The sequence below is a fragment of the Schistocerca serialis genome, chromosome 5 (genome assembly GCF_023864345.2).
Source record: "Schistocerca serialis cubense isolate TAMUIC-IGC-003099 chromosome 5, iqSchSeri2.2, whole genome shotgun sequence".
NCBI classification, from domain to species: Eukaryota; Metazoa; Arthropoda; class Insecta; order Orthoptera; family Acrididae; genus Schistocerca; species Schistocerca serialis.
The window spans coordinates 545,112,665-545,136,929 of NC_064642.1; the positions used below are offsets into that span (position 1 = coordinate 545,112,665).

Sequence of the window (24,265 nt, forward strand, 5' to 3'; positions counted from 1 at the left end):
GTTCTGGAAACCTGTCTCGATACAAACGTACCGCGCCACGGCTATTGCCCCGTGCTAATCCATACCTCAAATGGACATCTGCCAACTCCGCATTTGTAAACATTGCACTGACTGCAAAACCACGTTCGTGATGAACACTAACCTGTTGATGCTACGTACTGGTGTGCTTGATGCTAGTACTGTAGAGCAATGAGTCGCATGTCAACGCAAGCACCGAAGTCAACATTACCTTCCTTCAATTGGGCCAACTGGCGGTGAATCGAGGAAGTACAGTACATACTGACGAAACTAAAATGAGCTCTAACATCGAAATTAAGCGTTTCCGGACACATGTCCATATAACATCTTTTCTTTATTTGTGTGTGAGGAATGTTTCCTGAAAGTTCGGCCGTACCGTTTTGTAACACCTTGTATACTAACTGAGCATTTGACGCATGGAACACATGAGTATAGGAAGTTTCAAACCAGATGGTAGATTTCCGATTCTCCTATTACAGAAATGCCGTGTTTCGGCACAGGTGGGTCGCCCGGCGGTAAGAAGCCGCCAGACATGGGAGCGCGCAACAAGGCGAACCCTAGCAACGTGCCGGAAGTGATAGTAGCGCTCTGGGAATGGAGGTCGCTCCGTCTGCGGAGCAGCGAGGCGCGATGTGCCGTTCGGTGAGCCGGTGGTGGGGGCCGCTTATACCGGCGGGCGGCGCGCCTCGCGCGGGCAGTCCTCGTCCGGCTTCCGCCCCCGCCTCCTCCGCCTCCGCCATGTACCCGCTGGCATCCGCGCGACAGCCCGAGGCCCGCAAGCCGGCGCGCCGCTTCCGCTGCCCGGCGCTGGCGGCGGCCGCCGTCGTCGGCTGCCTCGTGCTCGTCAGCTTCGCCGTCGTCGCCTTCACGCTGTCCCACGTCCTCGACGTCCGGCCGTTCCAGGAGGCGGCGCGCTCCACCGAGTCTGCGCTGCTGGAGGAGGCAGCCATCGTCGCCGAGGTCGCCGGTCCCCCTCCTGGAGCCGGCAGCACCAACGGAACCCATAGCGCAGGTGAGACCTGACGAAATGCTTCTTACCTGACGTATTTCAACGTAGTCCTTCTCTTGCAACCTCTCAGAAGATACGCGTTCTTAGAGAAGGGGTCTCCAAACTACGGCCGGCGGGCCGAAACCGGCCCGCGAGGGCCGGCAAACCGGCCAGCGTTAGCTGGCCGGACATCCCCGGTATCCGGCCCGCCAAATATTTGAGGTGGTACCTATACTGACAACAATTGAGTTTCGAGGCCTATCGCGACCAATACACCGCAACGTTGGCTCTGCTACTCGCTACAAGACTACATAATTAAACTTATTGTTGCACCGCTTGAAATAACAATGCGTTGACACACTCTACCTCTATTACGTCTTGCAGTAATAGTGTTGCTTACAATTATTTCGAGATTTCGTTAACTTTGCAGGACGCATCCGTGAAGAATGTGCAGTGACATACTTTTTTGTCGGTGAAATTCGACAGAATAAAATATGCCAGAATTTCGGTCAGGTACGTTCACCAATCAAAATTATGCAATTAAATAAAAATCGTAGTTCGTTTCAGTGCTAGCTATTCCCACAACCTTAGATTTCTGCGATTTCATCTTTCCTTTAGCCTTACATTACGGTGATCATGGAGTGCTAGGGTGCTTTAATCCCACTAGGTAGATCTTGGCCCTTATGACTTCGTGGAGGAGTCAATGTGCCTCGCAGACTAAAAAGTTTGGAGACCCCTGTCTTAGAGAAACACACTGAAGAGCCAAGGAAACTGGTACAACTGCCTAATATCATGTAGGGCCCCCGCGAGTACGCAGAAATGCCACAACACGATGTAGCATGGACTCTACTAATTTCTGAAGTTGTAAGAGTACGAGGGGGTGGAGATCTCTTCTGAACAGCACCTTGCAAAGTGTGCAAGGTGTCCCAAATATGCTCAAAAATGTTACTGACTGGGAGTGTGGTGGCCAGCGGAAGTGTTTAAGCTCAGAAGAGTGTTCCTGAAGCCCCTCTGTTGCAACTCTGGACGATTGGGGTGTCGCATTGTCCTGCTGGAATTGCCAAAGTCCGTGGGGATGCACAATCGACATGAATGGATGCGGATAATCAGACAGGATGGTTACGTACGTGTCACCTGTCAGAGTCGTATCTAGATGTATCAGGGTCCCATATCACTCGAACATCACACACCCCACACCATTACAGAGCCTCCACCAGTTTGAACAGTCCCCTGCTGACATACAGGGTCCATGGATTCATCGACACGTCCATCCGCTCGATACAATTTGAAACGAGACTCGTCCGACCAAACAACATGTTTCCAGTCATCAACAGTCCAATGTGGGTGCTGAAGGGCCCAGTCGAGGCGAAAACCTTTGTCTCGTGCAGTCATCAAGAGCTCCGAAAACCCATATCGATGATGTTTCGTTGAATGATTCGCACGCTAACACATGTTGATGCCCTAGCATTGAAATCTGTAGCAATTTGCGGAAGGGTAGCACTTCTGTCACGGTGAACGATTCTCGTCAGTCGTTATTGGTCCCGTTCTTGCAGGATCTTTTTCTGGTCGCAGGGATGTCATAGATATGATGTTTTACCGGATTCTTGATATTCACGGTACACTCTCGTGAAATGATCGTACGGGAAAATCTCCACTTCATTGCTACTTCGGAGATGCTGTATCCCATCGGTCGTGCGCCAACTATAGTACAATGTTCAAACTCACTTAAGCCTTGATAACCTGCCATTGTAGTAGTAGTAACGGATCGAAGAACTGCACCAGACACTTGTTCTCTTATATAGGCTTTGTCGACCGCAGCGCCGTATTCTGTCTGTTTACATATCTCTGTATTTGAATACGCATGCCTCTACGAGTTTCTTTGGCCCTTCAGTGTAGATAGAAGTGTGGGAATAGCTCTTATGTACGCTGTGATAAGAATAAAATAACCACAGGTATTTCTGTGACCGCTCTTGTAAGTGACCCGTTTCGAAAATATCGTCACCAGATTCCGAAAAGAGATTTGTACAAAACCAATTGCAAGTTGCAAACAGATTGTACAAATGTGGTATAACCAGATGTTATACATACCAAATAAGGGAACAGACACCGTACAATGTACGGAGTCGATTTATGTGAACCAGGAACTGAATATCCGTGGCTGGAGAGCCACGAAGAAGACTAGCAGGTGGCAGCATATCCTGCACAAGTGAAGGCAACGAATGGAAAAAAAACGCTTACAGAAAGGCAGTAATCGTAAGTATAACGGTAAAGAAACTAATATACAAATAGTTTTGTAACTTGCAGTAAAAATTACAGTTAACGTAATAAAAAACGTCATGAAATGCCTCGGTAGGGGTAGGGCCAATCAGATATTTAGCGGACTTGGTCTTGGGGAGGCACGAAACATAATGACAGGAATATTGTATGTAGACATTATTATACAACCGTAAAATGACATCAAACAATAAAGCGTGTACACTTATACACTCCTGGAAATGGAAAAAAGAACACATTGACACCGGTGTGTCAGACCCACCATACTTGCTCCGGACACTGCGAGAGGGCTGTACAAGCAATGATCACACGCACGGCACAGCGGACACACCAGGAACCGCGGTGTTGGCCGTCGAATGGCGCTAGCTGCGCAGCATTTGTGCACCGCCACCGTCAGTGTCGGCCAGTTTGCCGTGGCATACGGAGCTCCATCGCAGTCTTTAACACTGGTAGCATGCCGCGACAGTGTGGACGTTAACCGTATGTGCAGTTGACGGACTTTGAGCGAGGGCGTATAGTGGGCATGCGGGAGGCCGGGTGGACGTACCGCCGAATTGCTCAACACGTGGGCGTGAGGTCTCCACAGTACATCGATGTTGTCGCCAGTGGTCGGCGGAAGGTGCACGTGCCCGTCGACCTGGGACCGGACCGCAGCGACGCACGGATGCACGCCAAGACCGTAGGATCCTACGCAGTGCCGTAGGGGACCGCACCGCAACTTCCCAGCAAATTAGGGATACTGTTGCTCCTGGGGTATCGGCGAGGACCATTCGCAACCGTCTCCATGAAGCTGGGCTACGGTCCCGCACACCGTTAGGCTGTCTTCCGCTCACGCCCCAACATCGTGCAGCCCGCCTCCAGTGGTGTTGCGACAGGCGTGAATGGAGGGACGAATGGAGACGTGTCGTCTTCAGCGATGAGAGTCGCTTCTGCCTTGGTGCCAATGATGGTCGTATGCGTGTTTGGCGCCGTGCAGGTGAGCGCCACAATCAGGACTGCATACGACCGAGGCACACAGGGCCAACACCCGGCATCATGGTGTGGGGAGCGATCTCCTACACTGGCCGTACACCACTGGTGATCGTCGAGGGGACACTGAATAGTGCACGGTACATCCAAACCGTCATTGAACCCATCGTTCTACCATTCCTAGACCGGCAAGGGAACTTGCTGTTCCAACAGGACAATGCACGTCCGCATGTATCCCGTGCCACCCAACGTGCTCTACAAGGTGTAAGTCAACTACCCTGGCCAGCAAGATCTCCGGATCTGTCCCCCATTGAGCATGTTTGGGACTGGATGAAGCGTCGTCTCACGCGGTCTGCACGTCCAGCACGAACGCTGGTCCAACTGAGGCGCCAGGTGGAAATGGCATGGCAAGCCGTTCCACAGGACTACATCCAGCATCTCTACGATCGTCTCCATAGGAGAATAGCAGCCTGCATTGCTGCGAAAGGTGGATATACACTGTACTAGTGCCGACATTGTGCATGCTCTGTTGCCTGTGTCTATGTGCCTGTGGTTCTGTCAGTGTGATCATGTGATGTATCTGACCCCAGGAATGTGTCAATAAAGTTTCCCCTTCCTGGGACAATGAATTCACGGTGTTCTTATTTCAATTTCCAGGAGTGTATATCATAATGTATATAAAAAATAGAAAACAAACTTTCAGGTTTCACATCCCAATCATTATACAATTGCATGCAGACCATAAGTAAATGAAACATAAGAAGCAAAGAGTACTGTTGGTACATATATACATGAAATAAATTGTTGAAGTGGCCTGTTGTTAGTGGCTTTTTGCTGTAGTAATTACCGAATGTAGTGTGCAACGTGAGCCCTTGCACTACGCGTGCTGGTTATGAAGTACAATTTGTAGCGATATCTGTCTATAGTTCGTATTAAAATTTTGTACGACTGAAAATGACGTTACACCAGCTAAAGTGAACACAGTATGTAGTAACATTTTTTGCTATTATAATAGCGTTCATAACAGCTATTCCCATATTGCTATCTGTTATCCACAATTGTCATGATTTCATCTGGTGGTATTACTGGAGTATATCTTTTAGATCCTTATCAGTCATCATCAGAACCTGTGTTTTCTTACCGAAGTAACGCATCAAATAGTCATCTAGTGTCCAGGGTCGGCATTTCAGATCTAAACTACTATTGGCGCTAAATAATTAATTAACCTTTTACTTTCATAAGAAGATACTGATCTGATAAGATCTCATAAAACTTCAAATCTATGAACTGCCATTTTATTTATTTATTTATTTATTTATTTTTTTGAGCGATCGGTCTTCTGACTAATTTGGTGAAGGGACCACGAATTCCTCTCCTGTGTCAACCTCTTCACCTCAGTGTAGCACTGTAACTCAACAACCTCTATTATTTGTTGGATATATTCCAATCTCTATCTTCCCCTACAGTTTTCACCCCCTTTAACTCCCTGAAGTACCATGGAAGTGTTATACCCTGGCGTATTACGTATCCTACCATCCTGTCTCGTCTTCTTCGATGTTCTCCATACGTTTTCCACGTGTTATTCATGTGTTATTTTGCTTCCAAGCTAGCATTATTCTTACAGTTCGTCTACTTTCGTCTGATTTGGATTCAATGACGATTGCGTTTGTGATACACGTTCTTTTCGTCCTTATTCGGTTTAGTTTTAGTCCACAGCGTGTACTCGTTAGATTGTTCAGTCCAGTCGACGCGTCTTGTAATTCTTCCTCACTTTTATTCAGGATAGCAATGTCATGCGTGAATCTTAACAATGATATCCTTTTACTATTAATTTTTATGTCAGTTCTGAACGTATCTTTTATCTGTGCCATTGCACATTTGATGCACAGATTCAGTGGGATGAGCGGAAGACTACATTCCTGTCTTATACCCTTTCTAATCTGGGCAGTTCGTACTTGGATTACCATCCACAAAATATGATCAAGAGAACTGTGAAAAAAAGTATGTATCTAGTCGCAGAATGAAGATCGTACAAAAAGTATGCAGACACACTTCGAGGGATTATAGAGCGTATACCGAGGAACAAATTGAGCAACGCCATCCATCGACTGTACGGGAGTCGAATTTGCAAAGGTAGACTCTTGTTGCTAGGCCACCATGCTGGCAGCAACCCTGAAATATAACGCTGACGGATCGGAGCTTCAGTGCCGTCTCAGTGGATCCGAGGATGTGAGATGGCCTCTGACGTATCCACATCTGTCACAAAGAAAACTATGGTGGCCGCCAAGCTCACTGACGGCAGAGACGTCGTAGTTACAACCCACGTTTGCTGCCGAAGAACTGCCGTAGTGGCGCCCATTTTCTATTGTAATTCGTCGCTCTGTAACGTCATTAAACGATGATTCCGGAAATGCGTTCCTTCCATAATTTGTTCCTGATGACGTACTCTAGAGTCCCTAGAAGTTTGTCGGCATACATATGTTACTCCTTGTTTACAGAGTGTCATTTTCAACTTTGACATCTGCAAGAGCTACGCTAATTTTTGGCGTGACAAGAAAATAGTGCTGAGAAAGGCTTTATAGTTCCAGAACCCCTATCTACTTACGCTACGAAAAATCGCTTGAATATATATGTGATTGCAGTCTTTCTCGGCGTATTCTACTGATGAATTCTTGTCGGGTTATCAGCCGAGTGGTGGCGTCGTCTTGTCGCAACGTTTCGAAGAGTTTCGTACCCATCATCTTCTGGCGAAGATCGAAACGTCGCGACAAGACGACGCCACCACTCGACTGATAACCCGACAAGAACTCATCACTTGAATATATTCCAAAAAAAATACAAAGGTCAATAACGTTTTTTAAATGGGTGGTAGACTTTTTCCTGTGCCACAATAGATGACTATTAAGAGACAAATTCAATGATATGACTCTTTTCTATGGACTGAGCGGCTGGTCCCGGCGGAGGCGAGCGGTTCTAGGGCTTCAGTCTGGAACCGCACGATCGCTACTGTCGCAGGTTCGAATCCTGCCTCGGGCATGGATGTGTGTGATGTCCTTAGGTTAGTTAGGTTTAAGTAGTTCTAAGTTCTAGGGGACTGATGACCTCAGATGTTAAGTCCCATAGTGCTCAGAGCCAGCCAGCCGGCGGAGGTTCGAGTCCTCCCTCGGGCATGGGTGTGTGTGTTAGGATAATTTAGGTTAAGTTGTGTGTAAGCTTAGGGACTGATGACCTTAGCAGTTACGTCCCATAAGACTTCACACAAATTTGAACATTTTCACTCCTTTGTAAATCTGACATGAACCTACGAAGTAAAAATACGTTGAGCTGGGGTGGGGGGAGACGCTACGTTTCTGTTGTTGTTGCGGCCATTTGAGAGTGCTACAAACATCACGTACTGCTCGCTGCTTGCCTCGGTGCTTCAAGTTGTCCTGGAGAGTGCCGTAAACGGCCGTAACACGAGAACAAAAATTTGCATATTCATTGCATTTTTACTCCGTTGTTTCTCATCGGAACTACAAAGGAGTTACATTAATGACTTTTAATTATGCAGATGCTATTCTGGACCAAAGACGTACCATAACTCCATTAAATTAAATACTAGTAACTGTTATGCATGAGGCGGAACTTTGGGCCTCATGGAAAAAGGGTGACCCGGCTGAGTCACGCAATTTGACTCTTAGTCTGGTCACAAGGGGTGGCCATTAATTGCACGCGTTGATCACGTAAGCTGACGTGAGGATCAATGAACTATACTTGACGGGATGTATCTGGAACGACTTAGGTGATTAGAAAGTTAGTAGACAGGAATACAATTAAATACTTAGCTTTAATTCAGCATCAGCGTTGAACGTAGATCTTGACTTTGTGCGATAATATTTACAAGTGCAGTTATAGACTGAACTGCGAATACTTCTTTACAATTCTGATTGCCTCACACATATATATTACTTGTCAATGCATAAACTGTATTTGGCGCCTGGCTAGGACGAAGCTACTGACTTAGCTGAAGGCTATGCTAACTAGCGTCTCTGCAAATGAGCCCTCTGAAGCTATAACAAGTGAACCATTTCCATTACAGTCGGCTATAGAACTGGCCAGTGCGCTAGCCTGTCTCGTCAGACCAGCCGAGTGGCGGCGCTCGGTCTGCTAGCGTCGACAGTGGCGACTCGCGGGTCCGATGTGTACTGACGGACCGCGGCCGATTTGAAGCCTACAACCTAGCCAGTGCGGTGCCTTGCGGTGACACCACAGTAACTGCTGTATCTTTTAGAATTCTGTATTAAGTTTCAGGACTGTAAGCAGGTAGAACTTTTGGAACTAAAAACATCTTTTTCTTATCACGACAAAATTAATATTCAACAGATGCCGAAGTCTCCTTGTATAAATTTACTGGATACGTAAGCTACATACCCCGCCAGTCAAGGTTTCGAGACTGGAATCATTAAAAATGGAGAAAAGTTAAGATGGTGGTTTTAATGCTTCACGTGTTCTACATAGTCTCCTCGCACCTGAGTACAACGCACAGAACCTTATACAATCACGTGAAACTATCACGAAAGGCCGTCTTTGGAATTTTGTTCAACTGGTGCGCCTTATTCGATTCAGTTTCAGTTATGATATTAAAGCGCTGACGCTTCATGCACTTCTTCGTTTTGTGGTAGCTTCGAATTGATAATACCAAGTCTCATCACCAGTTTAGACGTAGCTCAGAAATTCATATGAATGAATAACTATCATTTACTTGTATTAGTAATCTAGTATATATAGCGTATTAATTAATTACAGATGTAGCTCAGACACGATTAAATAAATAAAATCACCAGTTTCCGCGTTTTTGCATTTCAATCTAGTCGCGGCAGGCTTTTGCTGGGGAGTGGAGGTGTGCGGTACCAAATTTACTTTTCCGTTCTTGAAAACATTCTGGGGAATTAATAAAATTGTTCTCGAGTTTCAAGGCGTGTGATGCGGTTAACCACTTGACGTGGCTTGAAACCCGAGAATATTTTATTAGTGGCTATCGCCGCGAGAGCATGCATTAGTTCCGGGGAATATCTTGAACACTTCATTTAGAGCTGTTGCTCCACTGTGATTTTTGACACAACATTGCGACACTACAGCTGCACTTATATTAGTTAGCAATGCCTGCTGACAGTGAGCTGTCAATTGCACATCTGTTCTTTACAGTTGCTAGTTCCAGCTGCCACCGTAGTTACTTTTCTGACGTCGTTTGTACGCCAGGAATAAAATTAGTTCCGGAACTTTCTGAATCTACGGTGCAGGTTTCTTGGTCTGACCCTATATAATGTAGTTGTTTCAATAGGATGCTCTCTTTTCTGAAGCAGCAGCGTTCACTCTTTCATCACCAGACCAAAAAACGAATTGCTGTTGAATAACATTCTCTTAATCATTCTATTCTGCAGGTACTGTTTTTAGTAGGCCTCTCGCAGATCTGAAAAAAGGTGAGGAGTAAAACCCCATATTTTTGCAACCAAATTTAATGAATTTCTTGTGGTACGCTTCTCTTACCCAGTGCGGAAGCTCCTCGCTGCAGCCGGCCGGCGTGGCCGAGTGGTTCTAGACGCTTCAGTCTGGAACCGCGCGACCGCTACGGTCGCAGGTTCTAATCCTTAGGTTAGTTAGGTTTAAGTAGTTCTAAGTTCAAGGGGACTGATGACTTCAGACGTTAAGTCCCATAGTGCTCAGACCCATTTGAACCATTTTCCCTCTCTGTAGTATAGACCCTTCTGTTATCACGTTTTATGTGTTTTTATGCAGTAACACAGCTATCTTGTTTTAGTGCTCTTCAGTTTCTTTATAATTTCTTTTATCAGCGTTCTGTGAATTAACTAGTTTTACATGGTTCCAATGCACCCGAGAAAAACATTCGACTGACATTTTCTGTCAAGACATTACACAGGCAGTCCCAGAAACGTTGCGACAAACTTTGAGAGGTTGTAGCCCTCTTGAGGAACATTGCGAGGATAGGAATCCGTGTCCAGAAACATAATCGAATGTCAGAGCATCGAAGTTATAGCCGCCGGCACTTGTCACTAGGACTCACCTTCGGCACTAAACGTGACTTTGTACGCTCAGGGAACGTAGTCAGGGCGTCTCGCTATGTTGTTTGTCATTTAATTGTTACTGGCTGCCACCATAGCCAGTGGAGAAGATGGTGGTAGCTGCCGCATAGACAGGCCTTGTCTCCTATGAATGCAACGCTCTCTCACCTTGGTGAATGACGGTTTCGGACAGGGGTTTGCATCTGCAGCTTATTTTTCTCCTGTGTACCGAAAAAAATTGGAGATTTTAGAGGGTTCCAGGAGAAACATAAGCTACAGATGGAAACCAATGTCCGATACCATGCGAGGTGCCGGGTGGAGAAGAGTTTGCACCTCTTTAATTCAGACGAATTTTGCATGAGAACGAGCATGCACTCGACCCCCTCCTTATCTACCACCTAATTAATTATGCGCACAACGGTAACGGAAGAAAATGATGGTGGACCCTGCTAGTTGGTAAAAATAAGGAGTGCACACTCACAATAATTTAATAAAAATCGTAATCTACTCAGAAAAAAGAGAACTTTATCATAATACACAACAGGAAATTGGATTCTGCATATATCTACGAAATGATAAGCGGATCAAATAGTACAATAAGATTTATTACACATAAGGACATAAATGCACATGACGGTCGACACAAACAGTAGGTTACAGAATAGGGTTCAAAATGGTTCAAATGGCTCTGAGAACTATGGCACTTAACATCATAAGTCATCAGTCCCCTAGAACTTAGAACTACTTAAACCTAACTAACCTAAGGACATCACACAGATCCACGCCCGAGGCAGGATTCGAACCTGCGACCGTTGCAGTCACGCGGTTCCGGACTGAAGCGCCTAGAACCGCTCGGCTACCGCGGCCGACAAAGAATAGGGTACACTGAACTATTATGAGAACAAGAGTTGGCTCGAGAACAAGGGACTCCTACTCTCTGTGATGCAATAGACTGACAATAATGACTGGAGGTCCTAATGGATCAAATATTAATCTTCCAACTATATAGCAGTATTGCAATTAGTAGTGAGAGCTCAAATGGGGTCACATGGAGAAACAAGCAAGGTGGACTTGTAGCAAAGTGAGCGCGCATGCTGCTGAGGGATTCAGTATAAAATTGATAAGGTCCTACAATGCCGGAGCCACAAAATACTGTACCAGTACTGAAATCTGCAGCACGTCGTCGGTAGGCAGCGTTCTGATGATGTAGGCGCCGACTTCTGCCGTGCAGCAACTCTGTGTCAACCCCTGGCCTCGAAGGCTGTCCGAGAATTCTAAGTTCTTCCGAAAAACAGTGACCAAGTCGCAAGACCGTCCGATTCCGAGGAAGATCAGATCCCGAATCTCATGCCCGCACAACGCAAGAGCGAAGCCGAGATTCCTCTACTCCCTAGTCTCCTCGAAAACCGCGAATCAGCTTTCAGTATTGATTTCAAAATTCCCCTACACTGTCTCAGAACATCATTCGCGCCAATAGCGACCGTTCCCTCCAATTTCGAGCAGGGCTTTATGACGTCAACTAGCCTCAGTTTAAGTTGACCAATCATGCCTCTGCTATTCAGCTGAGGGCACTGAACTTACCGTTTGACCGGCTACGAGAGGCTCTCAGAATCAAGAGGACAATGCATTCAGCGCCAGGAGTCTTTGTTCCGGACGCGCCGGAACGGTAAACACATAAACTGCAGCGACACTCAAACGTCTCGCAGGTCGTTTCACCCTGCATACAATAGGCGAAACTCGACCGACGTCAGTCGTTCCGCCAGGCGCTTAAGCCTGTTGTACGAACCCCACAGAATTCAGGGAAGTGCAGCCCCGAACCGGAAATGCCATTTGCCGCGTCCTCCGATGCTTGCCTCGCACAGGCCACCCAGGGAACTAATCCAACATGTATAGGAATCAAGTGAAAAGTATTTTTTGAGCTCTCAGTAGAAATACTCTCATTACAATATCCTTATTCGGTCTGTTACTACCGTGCAATGACATAGAACATTAATAAAATTGATGAAAATGAGAGGCGACATGCAAAAGAGGGCATGGAACCTCTCAAACCTCATCCAATGAGACAATTGAGCATAAAATTCACAGGAAATGAGGCCTTTCTAAGCAACAGCTGGCTCCATCTTCTCCACTGGCGATTACAGCGACCAGTTGCGGTCACTGAATAACAAACAACATTTTGAGACGTTCCGCCTACAGTCCACCAGCGTAGAAAGTGACGTTTGCTGCCGAAGGGGTGACCTGGAGGCATGCGCCGTCGCCTATAACTTTGACGCTCTGTAGCGTCGTTGGACGACGTTTCTGGGCACAGGTTCTTATCCTCGATTTGTTGCTTAAGACACCCTCTACAGCACTCGAAGTTTGCTGTAATATTTTAGCTACACACTGCATAACTTTTAATACGTGCAGTTGTCGAGCACCTGGTGCAGTTACTGGCAGTTGGTCCTCAAAATAAACAGATGTCATGTGATCTGCATAAATTGACGAAAGAGTCCTCATGTTGTTTTGTACTGACATGAAACGTTTAACACGGATCTGTCCTCCGATAAGTCCCTGTGTTATGCAGCGTGAAATATTGTCTGTCTGGAATTGATTTATAACGTCTGCTGTATCAGTCCTCAACACTTTGAGCACATACTACTAAACTCGCGAATCGTACGTAAGTTACATGTTTGGTTAAGTTTAATACAACAGGGCGGACATTTGTGGGACTTCTCATCCTAAAGCCGGGACAGCGGTTTGTTGCACTCTTTTCGTGTTACTATTTGATCAAGATCCACAAATGTGACGTTGTTGAATACCTCTTGGAAGGCTGTCTCCAATACCAAAGAAAAAAATGTACTGGGTGATTTTGCTAAATGTGAACAAACTGCTGGAAGTGATCCTTGAGACGATAAAGGAGCAAAAAAGGTCAGATGGTCATAGTCTCGGAAATATGTTCGAAGGGAGGTACAGTCACCTGCAAGTGGAGATGAAAGGTGTCGAACGCTGTAGAATATGACTCCGGTATCAACAGACATGTGGTCCACCAGCATGGAGTAAGCCAGACGATCGTGTAGAACGTCCCCCACAACTGCCACTATCCGTACCACATACAAAGCGACAGGTTTCATTACTTCGGACTTGCCATCTCGGCAACGATATTGTCGGTGGTTCGTCTCGCAGACCACCTCCATGCTGGGATTTCTGTCATACGACCTTTTCAAATATGAGGCTACTTTTTCAAGAGGCGCTTCCGTCACCTTCAGAACAGCCACCTGTGGGGATACGGAGAATCCCCGTGTTATGGTAACAGCAAACCATCGGCACCGGTTCAGCCTGTGGGTGGGGATTATTGTCGATCGTTACTCGTGAGAGGAGCTAAAACACTAGCGCAGACAGAAAATTCCCAGTTGCCTGGTATGTCGTCCTTCGGTGCTTTCAGTTACTGTAACCTATCTTTTATCTCCACCTTCAAGTCTGTACACCTCCATCGGCTATAAATGTTCAAAATGTGTGTGAAAACTTATGGGACTTAACTGCTGAGGTCATTAGTCCCTAAGCTTTCACACTACTTATCCTAAATTATCCTAAGGACAAACACACACACACCCAAGCCCGAGGGAGGACTCGAACCTCCGCCGGGACCATCCGAAAGTCCATGACAGCAGCGCTTAAGACCGCTCGGCTAATCCCGCGCGGCTATACCCGCGCGTCTATAAATGTTCGTATGACCTTTTTTACTCATCCTCTCAGGTATCGTTCCTACAGTTTGACCCCATTTAGGAAAGTCACCTCATACAGTTCCCTTCAAGAACCCACGTCGCTGCTACAAATTTAAAAAATACATCAAATTGTCCACTATGAATCAGTGAACACGCGATGGTTCAAAATGGTTCCAATGGCTCTGAGCACTATGGGACTTAAAATCTGAGGTCATCAGTCCCTTAGAACTTAGAACTGCTTAAACCTAACTAACCTAAGGACATCACACACATCCATGCCCGAGGCAGGATTCGAACCTGCGACCTTAGCGGTCGCACGGTTCCAGACTGAAGAGCCCAGAACCGCTCGGCCACACCGGCCGGCTGAACACACGATGTATTGTCTCCTTACAGATGTATTTGGAGTAGCCTCTCTTTCAAGAAACACACTTGCAAGATATCAACCTGAGCATTCGGTACCGCACGAAAACTTGGGCACTAACTATGATAGTGCGCAGTTATGGTCTTCTGAAAGTTACAGTTTTTAAGATTTAACGCGCACCTCTGGGGCCTAATGCCCGAGCGCCAAGTACCGTACAGCGGAGTGACAACCAGAGCCCTTATATTCTGGGAATATTGAAGACGAGCAAAGAGGAGGAGGGGGGTGGTCTCATCTGCCCATCGCGTTTTGAAATCGTGTTCCAGACTATATGTTATTCTACGCGAAAAATATTAAGTAATACGAGTACTTAATATGTCAGCCTGAGACCCATAAACGTTCAATATTATTCTAACAATATATTCTGCAGCTACACATACGCCGCAAAATCAGACTGTATAAACCGGAGCACCTGAAGAATTGTTGTTGTGTAATGAAACTAATGATTTTCGATTTATAATTTAACAACTCCATTCCCGTTTAAGAATAGCTTATCTTCTGTAAATCTACTTCACTCTAACAATTCCAGCTTTAAAATCCAAAGAAAATAACTTACACCAGCGATTTTAATAAATAAGTGATGCTACGCTATTTTTTTAATGGCACACCTATCCGTTTCGTTCATTTACCAGCATTTGTCAATCGCTGCATAAAGATGTTCAAAGCAAAGAGATATCTGGCACCAGCTACACATTGGAAACCGCACGCTTTGACACAATGAACAAAACAAGTTCCCTGTGTCAAAACAGTATTTCACAAACCACTTGCTACACTGCACAGTATTTCAAGCTCGTGGATTAGGCTGCATGTGGCGGAGCGACTGGTAAAGAGTGCGAGCTCACATTAAAAACTGTACTTTCAGAAGGTCGTAACTGCCTAGTATCAGAATTACGGTCCAAATTTTTGCGCGTGACCCATATCTGGGGCTTATATTTGGCAAGTGTGCTGTTTTTCTCCTTGAAATATGGGGCCAAGTGGCGACCTTTCCTCGTTAGCTCCCTCGACCTGTACGCCAAAAATATTGTTTCAAGTGCACGGGCAACAGAATAGTGTAGTCAGCGCAGAGGTCCAACTTCATCAGTGAATAAACAACACGAATATCTTATCACTATGCGAACTTTCATATGCGGTGCAAGTGTGAGAGGGCGTTTGGGATTACACCCGTCTGTAACAGTGTTGGCTTTAGAGACGAGTAAACGTTCTGTCTACGCACTAACAATGGCCGTGTACGTGTACTCGGTCCTAAAATTGTTGTGGAGTGACACTCTGACTCAATACTCGAATGCTGATGTTGGCGTCCATCATATAAAGCAAATTCAGCCTTGTAATATGAGCGATACTAAAAACATAGAACTAAGTGCAGCTTATTCCACAGCGACATCTATCTACCACGACAGGGATGAGACGCTGGTTTCGTACTCCGGAAGGACATGATTTAAACCCCAGTGAAACAATCAAAGCTACATTTCTCGCGGTTTCAGTTTAATAGTAGCGGCGAATGCCGGAATAATTCGTTGAAAAAGTTCCTATGTATTTGCTGAATTTAGCTACTGCATCGTCTGTTGACTTAAATGTCGATAAAGTGTTACTATGTAACCCACTTTCTTCCGAATTCCCATCCATAGAAAGAGCCTCTGTGATACTGAACGGCGATGTTTTAAATAGCATCCTCTCTCGCAGACAGAGCACATGTGGAACAATGAAGTTTACGCCTGTTAAATATTCGCATAAAAAAGTGAAGAACATACAAAGGGAGGAGAAAACGAACTGAAACTCCCCGGGTGAAGAGAGAGAGAGAGAGAGATAGTAATGTTATTTTAGTGATTATAAAATCGAGTCGAATTTTCAAGGAACTTGGCCGTATGAACCCACTTACCAGTATGACGTTGCATCTCTTCTGGCCTGGATGTATGCGCCAGTACGGTTGGCAAGGATGTTAAAAAGCCGTTGTATTCTCTCCTGAGGCAGGTTGGCCCACAACAGTTGTACATGGTCCTTGACATCCCGGATGCCGGCACAGTACTTTGGACCAGGTCTGACCACCACAATGGAGGATCGTAACCCTTTCACATCTGCACCTTCGACGGAAGGATAAGGAATGGATCTCCGACAACATTCTGAGTCATCACGCACCATTCGTCGAACACTAGCAGCAGCTGTACAAGGGATTGACTCCCATTGTGTAGCCTGTTATTAACGTTACAGATAGCTGCCTTTGGAATGATGTCGTCACCAGGAAGCATGGATTGCTGATGAACTGTGTCGTAATGTGTTCAGCAACGAGTCGCAATTCTGCGCTACTCTGAATGACTATCATCGTCGAACATGGATGCGACTCGGGAGATGCTCACATTTGGCACGTGTCTCTATGAACTCTCTAAGTGATTTGGACCTACTCCCGTGGCCTGCGAGATTCTCAGATCGTCGCCGATAGAAGAACTGTGGGATCAGCTCGTACAAGGAAAGACCAAATACACGTCACCCGATGAGACGACCAACCGAACGGCCGACCAACGGTCGTCCCGCTCCAATTTCCTTCCGTCGGACAGTTCATGTGCGTCGCCAGCGGTCGGCGAGCACTGGCTGTCCGAACCTCACTGACGCTCCGTCCCCGACTTCACTGCTGCTGCGTCTGGACTCAATCAACTCCAGACACACGACGACCCGGAAATACTATCGCTCGCTCCAGAGATGGTACGACAGTGCACTTATCGATAAGCGCTGCTGCTGCCACTCACGGGCAAGCAAACCAGCAACCTAGTGACGCCAGTCAATCGAATTAAAGAAAGAAAAAAACGAGGCGACAGAACCACAAAAAAAAGATGACGAGCAATAGACGATATGACCGCGAGCCGCGCACGGCTCAACTGTAGCTTGTGACAGTCCGATGGAAGGACGTTTCTTGAACACATGGAGAACGTTAGCTGCCATCATGTGTAGTGTCAACAGTGAAGTACGCAGGAGGTGGTGTTACGGTGTGGGTGTGGTACGTGGTTAAGATGTGGTCCCCTTATTCCACTTGAGAAAACGCTAAATGCGAAATGATACGAATACGTTTTGCCTCATTGTGTACTGCGTACAGTAGAGGAACAATTCGTGGACGTTGATTATTGGTATCACAATGCACCCTGTTATATAGCAGGACCTATGAAGGTGTGTTTTGTTCACAATAAAATTACTAAAATGAACTGGCCTGACCAGAGTTACGATATTTGGGATGACATAGGACGTCTACTTCACCCCACACCGTAGCGTCCAACAACATAACTACCCTGTCTCCTTTCGGTTGAGAGTGCTGACAGCAGAGTTCAAGCCGTGGTAAACTGTTGCTGATTAACGGTTTGAAGAGATTAAACTTCTAAGGTCACCAGATTCTTATTAAGCACCCCCCCCCCCTCCCCGATGATGGAATGTATGTACCCTACATGTCTACGTCTAGAGTACAAAGTGTGAGAACATTTTCTAAACGTTTGCGTAGCTTTCATCTGAAGTGGGACGTGGGAACCAGCTCAGTATTTACCAAGCGGGATGTGGGAAACCGCTTAAAAATCACATCTAGGCTGCCCGGCTCACAAGCCCTTGTCGTTAATCGATCCGAATCAGCTTTACGCCTCCAACTCCTGGAAGCGTCGCGTTAACGCGCTCGGATATTCTAGTGGGAGCCATCACATAGGCGAAGGATGGACGCATCCCATATTAATGTCATCTGATGGGTATCTGATCAGATAGTGCACGCGCAGCTGCTTCCAGTGGAATGTCTAGGTTTAATTTTTTTTGTTTGTTTGTTGTTGGTTGCAGCGAAACCACTGGATAATGATTTATTATCGGAATTGCAATTGGAAAAGTTAAGACAAATATGTACCGTTAGTGGGGAAAATATTATCGTTAAAAAAAGTCGACAATGTGAACCCAGGTCAAATACAACTGATGGGAAGTCTGTGATGTAGCAGACACCTTACGGAAATTTTGGAAATTTGTGGTAAGGACTATGGGTGACCATGACAAAGCAGTGGTGGAAAATTGTCCCCCCCCCCCCCCCCCCCCCAAATCCCTGCATAGAAACAGAAAAGATCGATTTCCTCTTATGGGAAAGTTAAGCCCAATGTCTTCTGGGATGCATTAGGAATTCTTATTACTTCCCAAGGGGTAAAACTATAACTGACGAAAACTAGGTATATCATCTGAACCAAACAGCATCAGAAAAAAAGTGTGCTGTTTGACACGTGTTTGCGTGAAAAGAATGTGGGAGTTGTGGGCTAGCCTTGATCCAAACACTTCGTTTCTTAATCTTTTATCGTATATTAGAAAACACTTGTTCCGAAGGCGGTCAGTTTATTTATATAAGACAGTACATTTAGACGGTGTAACTTTATTTTCTCCACAAACTGGTTTCAGTTATAGCTTACTGTCATCCTAGGTTAAATTAGGCTATTTCCTATATGTCATTATTATAGCCGGCCGGTGTGGCCGAACGGTTCTAGGCGCTTCAGTCTGGAACCGCGCGACCGCTACGTCGCAGGTTCGAATCCTGCCTCGGACATAGATGTGTGTGATATCCTTAAATTAGTTAGGTGTAAGTAGTTCTAAGTCTAGGGCACTTATGACCTCAGATATTAAGTCCCATAGTGCTCAGAGCCATCTGAACCATTTTTGAACCTTCCTTATTCGACTCGCAGGCAGAGCGAGGGAAAGACGACTGTCTATATGCCTCCGCATGGCCCTAATTTCACGTATCTTACCTTCGTGGTCCTTACACGCAATGTATGTTGGCGGCAGTAGAACCGTTCGGCAATCAGCTTCAAATGACGCTTCTCTAAATTTTCTCAATAGTGTTTCTCGAAAGGAACGTCGCCTTCTCTCCAGGAATTCCCAATTGAGTTCCCGAAGCAGCTCCATGACACTTAAAGTGTTGTCGAACCTATCGCTAATAAATCTAGCAGCCCGCCTCTGAATTGCTTCGATGTCTTCCTTTAATCCGACCTGGTACGGATCCCAGTGTTCGAGGAGTACTCAAGTACAGGTCGCACCTGCGTCCTATATGATGGACTACACTTTCCTAAATTTCTCCCAGTAAACCGAAGTCGACCATACGCCTTCCCTACTACGGTTCTCACATGCTCCTTTCATCTCATATCGCTTTGCAACGTTACGCCCTGATATTTAATAGACGTAACTGTGTCAAGGATAACATTAATTATACTGTATTCGAACATTACAGGTTTGATCTTCCTACTCATCTGTACAAACTTACATTTTTCCACATTTGGGGCTAGCTGCCATTCACCATATCAACTGGAAATTTTGTCTAAATGGTTTTGATCATTATTTAATCTGCAGTGAAATTGGGATTGTGAGGCCGAAAGTGCAGGAGGTCAGGTCCATATGTAGGAGGATAAGAGTGGAGAAACTTCAGGATAAGGAAATCAGGCACAAATACATAACAGCGATCTCAGAAAGGTACCAGTTAGTTGAATGTAGTCAATTACAGTCATTGGAAAAGGAATGGACAAGGTACAGGGACACAGTACTAGAAGTGGCTAAAGAATGTCTTGGAACAGTAGTGTGTAAAAGTAGGATGAAGCAAACAGCTTTGTGGAATGATACAGTCAAGGCAGCCTGCAAAAGGAAAAAGAAGGCGTATCAAAAAAGGCTACATACCAGAACCCAGGTAGACAGAGAAAGTTATGTTGAAGAAATAAACAAAGCCAAACAGATAATTGCAGCATCCAAGAAGAAATCGTGGGAAGACTTTGGAAACAGGTTGGAGACTATGGGTCAAGCTGCTGGAAAACCATTCTGGAGTGTAATTAGCAGTCTTAGAAAGGGAGGTAAGAAGGAAATGACAAGTATTTTGGACAGGTCAGGAAAACTGCTGTTGAATCCTGTGGATGCCTTGGGCAGATGGAGGGAATATTTTGAAGAGTTGCTCAATGTAGGTGAAATTGCGACCAGTAATGTTTCAGATTTCGAGGTAGAATGGGATAGGAATGATGATGGAAATAGGATCACATTTGAGGAAGTGGAAAAAATGGTCAATAGATTGCAGTGCAATAAAGCGGCTGGGGTGGATGAAATTAAGTCGGAACTCATCAAATACAGTGGAATGTCAGGTCTTAAATGGCTACACAGGATAATTGAAATGGCCTGGGAGTCGGGACAGGTTCCACCAGACTGGACAAAAGCAGTAATCACACCAATCTTTAAACATGGAAACAGAAAAGATTGTAACAACTACAGAGGTATCTCTTTAATCAGCGTTGTGGGTAAAATCTTCTCAGGTATTGTTGAAAGGAAAGTGCGAGTATTAGTTGAGGACCAATTGGATGAAAATCAGTGTGGGTTTAGGCCTCTTAGAGGTTGTCAGGACCAGATCTTTAGCTTACGGCAAATAATGGAGAAGTGTTATGAATGGAACGGGGAATTGTATCTATGCTTTATAGATCTAGAAAAGGCATATGACCGGGTTCCTAGGAGGAAGTTATTGTCTGTTTTACAAGATTATGGAATAGGAGGCAAACTTTTGCAAGCAATTAAAGGTCTTTACATGGATAGTCAGGCAGCAGTTAGAGTTGACGGTAAATTGAGTTCATGGTTCAGAGTAGTTTCAGGGGCAAGACAAGGCTGCAACCTGTCTCCACTGTTGTTCATATTATTTATGGATCATATGTTGAAAACAATAGACTGGCTGGGTGAGATTAAGATATGTGAACACAAAATAAGCAGTCTTGCATATGCGGATGACTTAGTTGTGATGGCAGATTCGATTGAAAGTTTGCAAAGTAATATTTCAGAGCTAGATCAGAAATGTAAGGACTATGGTATGAAGATTAGCATCTCCAAAACGAAAGTAATGTCAGTGGGAAAGAAATATAAACGGATTGAGTGCCAAATAGGAGGACCAAAGTTAGAACAGGTGGACGGTTTCAAGTACTTAGGATGCATATTCTCACAGGATGGCAACATAGTGAAAGAACTGGAAGCGAGGTGTAGCAAAGCTAATGCAGTGAGCGCTCAGCTACGATCTACTCTCTTCTGCAAGAAGGAAGTCAGTACCAAGACTAAGTTATCTGTGCACCATTCAATCTTTCGACCAACTTTGTTGTATGGGAGCGAAAGCTGGGTGGATTCAGGTTACCTTATCAACAAGGTTGAGGTTACGGATATGAAAGTAGCTAGGATGATTGCAGGTACTAGTAGATGGGAACAATGGCAGGAGGGTGTCCACAATGAGGAAATCAAAGAAAAACTGGGAATGAACTTTATAGATGTAGCAGTCAGGGCGAACAGGCTTAGATGGTGGGGTCGTGATACAAGCATGGGAGAAGCAAGGTTACCCAAGAGACTCATGGATTCAGCAGTAGAGGGTAGGAGGAGTCGGGGCAGACCGAGGAGAAGGTACCTGGATTCGGTTAAGAATGATTTTGAAGTAATAGGGGATCATGGAGGAACTGTATAAGGGGGGCTACGCTCCAGACTGAACGCTGAAAGGCATAATCAGTCTTAAATGATGATGATGATGGTTTTGTATCTTCCTACAGTCACACAGCTTCGGCACCTTACCGTACACCGCGGCATCATCAACAATCACAGATTGCCATCGCCTAGTTAACACTCCATCATGTTCCAGTGTTGTTCCTCATTGGTAATATTTCTCTCGCTCGCTCGTCTCAAACCTACAGTCGCTTGCTTGATATAAATTTGTAACGTTATTTTAATATTTGATTTTGAATACTAGTGCCAACTTTCCTCCAGATTTTAGTGTTTAAAGTAATAATTTAAAACAGCAATAGTCATTTGCAAACTTTAAAACTGTTTATTTAAGTGAAACTATTACTTCCGTGATGCAATTTTGTAACCTTATTAATGTTTGATTTTGAATATCCTCCAATTTTCAGTGTTTAAAGTTTATAGTCTTAAAATGCAATCACCATTTGTACGCTTTAAAACGGTTTATTTAAATGAAACTGTTACCGATATCGGGTTTATTCAAATCCATCTCCTGGCGGCTCTTAGAGGTTTTCTTGCTTTTCTGGTGGGGCCTCGTTCTGTAGTCGTTATTCGTACTTCTAGCAGGTCATTATTTTCAACTATGCACCTCGTAATTGGATTGCAGCGACGGTTCTCATAATATCTCTTTCAACAAGATAGTGCCCAAAGTTTAATATTCATTTTTCTGGTTGTTTATATACCTTAAGTGGATAATATATTTCAATCAGTCAAGTTTAGGATCTCTCATTTTTATGATTGTGGTACGGACCTTCCTCTTCACCTACAGGTCTAAAGTTTTGGTTAATAAATGTTGAAACTAACTACTTGATACACGTAGTATCGAGTCTGACGCTTCCAAGGCCATACGGTGCAGCACAACTGCGGAAACATTACTTGTGTTTATAAGCGCTGTTAAATAATTGTCTGCTTTCGTAACTGCCTGGTGATCATCAAGATACACTGTCTCATCATGTTATCCAGACACTTTCTAGTGGACGTTAATGTGAGGTGTGACCACCTTTGACCTTTACGATGGCTTGAACTCTGCCGGCGACACTTTGAGTGAAGTTTCTGCCTATGGAGGCAGCACATTCTTCCTCAAGGGTAGGAGAAGGTAGTAGTTCTGGACGCTGGGGTCTGGAGCGAAGTGACGTTCCAACTCATCCCAACGGTGTTCCATTGGCTCCAAGTCGGTATTCTACGCATCACAGTCCGTTTCAAGAATGTTATTGTCCACAAACCGTTGCTTCACAGAAGTTATGACAGGGCGCATTGTGATGCTGATTAAAACAATCATAGTCCCCCGACTGTTCCTCTACTGTAAAATACATTCGTATCCATCTGCATGTAGCAGTTTTTTAACCGCAGTAAGGGGTCTCACCGTAAACACGAAATACACCCCCATACCGTAATACCACGTCCTCCACACTTCATTATTGGCATTGCTCATGATGCCAGATAACGTTCTCCAGACATATACCAAACCCAAATACCAGTCCCGGATTGTGGCAGGATATAGCGCGATTCGTTACTCAAAATCACTTGTTTTCAGTTAACCACCATCCATTGGCGTCGGTTTCTACAGAAGTGTGTGGCATATGAGGAGTTGCTGGACCATTGTAGCCCATTCGTATTAACTCCCTATCCACAGCCTTTGCGCCAGCTGGGCGGTTGGTAGTACTTTAGAACTCACGAGTGATTTCTTCAGCTAATGCCATGCAATTTTTTACAACCATCCTCCGCGATGTTCAACAGCCACTATCCTTCGGTAATGAGATGTGCCTGGTCTTGGTTTAGGTGTTATTGATCCTTTGCATTTCCACTTCACAATTACGTCACCACCAGACGACTCGGGCAGCTTTAGAAGGGTTGAATTTTCCCTGTGAATATGTTACTCAGGTGACATCCAATGCCTAGCCGACATTCCAAGCCACTGAGCTCTCCTGAGGGCCCATTCTACTGTTACAGCTACTATACTGATGACACACTGATTGACCAGAAGAAGGGGTCGGTTGACTGGGCACACCATGTGGCATGAAGGAATCGCCACGTTGGTAATGGAAGAAAGTGTGCATGTGTGTGTAGAGGGCGAGGGGAGGGGGAGGGAGAATTGTGGAGGGAGACCGTCTTGAATATAGTAAGCAACTGCAAATGGATGTAGCTTGTGTTACTTATGCGGAGATGACGAGCCTTATACAGGACATAACAGCATGGTAAGATGTATAAAACCTATCTTCGGACTGAAGACCACAACAGCAGCAACGCTGTGGCCGAGCGGTTCTAGGCGCTTCAGTCCGGAACTGCGCTGCTGCTACGGTCGAATCCTGCCTCGGGCATGGATGTGTGTGGT

The 24,265-nt window shown here is 45.3% G+C and overlaps 1 protein-coding gene across 1 annotated transcript in view; it reads left to right on the forward strand.

The window, feature by feature from the left end:
- The first annotated feature begins 648 nt into the window (after positions 1–648).
- LOC126482073 (uncharacterized) overlaps positions 649–24,265 on the forward strand; it is a 193,726-nt gene continuing 170,109 nt past the window's right edge. The window contains exon 1 of the mRNA XM_050106048.1: positions 649–1,030. Within this exon, the coding sequence (XP_049962005.1) occupies positions 649–1,030 (382 nt within the window). The remainder of the gene's footprint in view (positions 1,031–24,265) is intronic.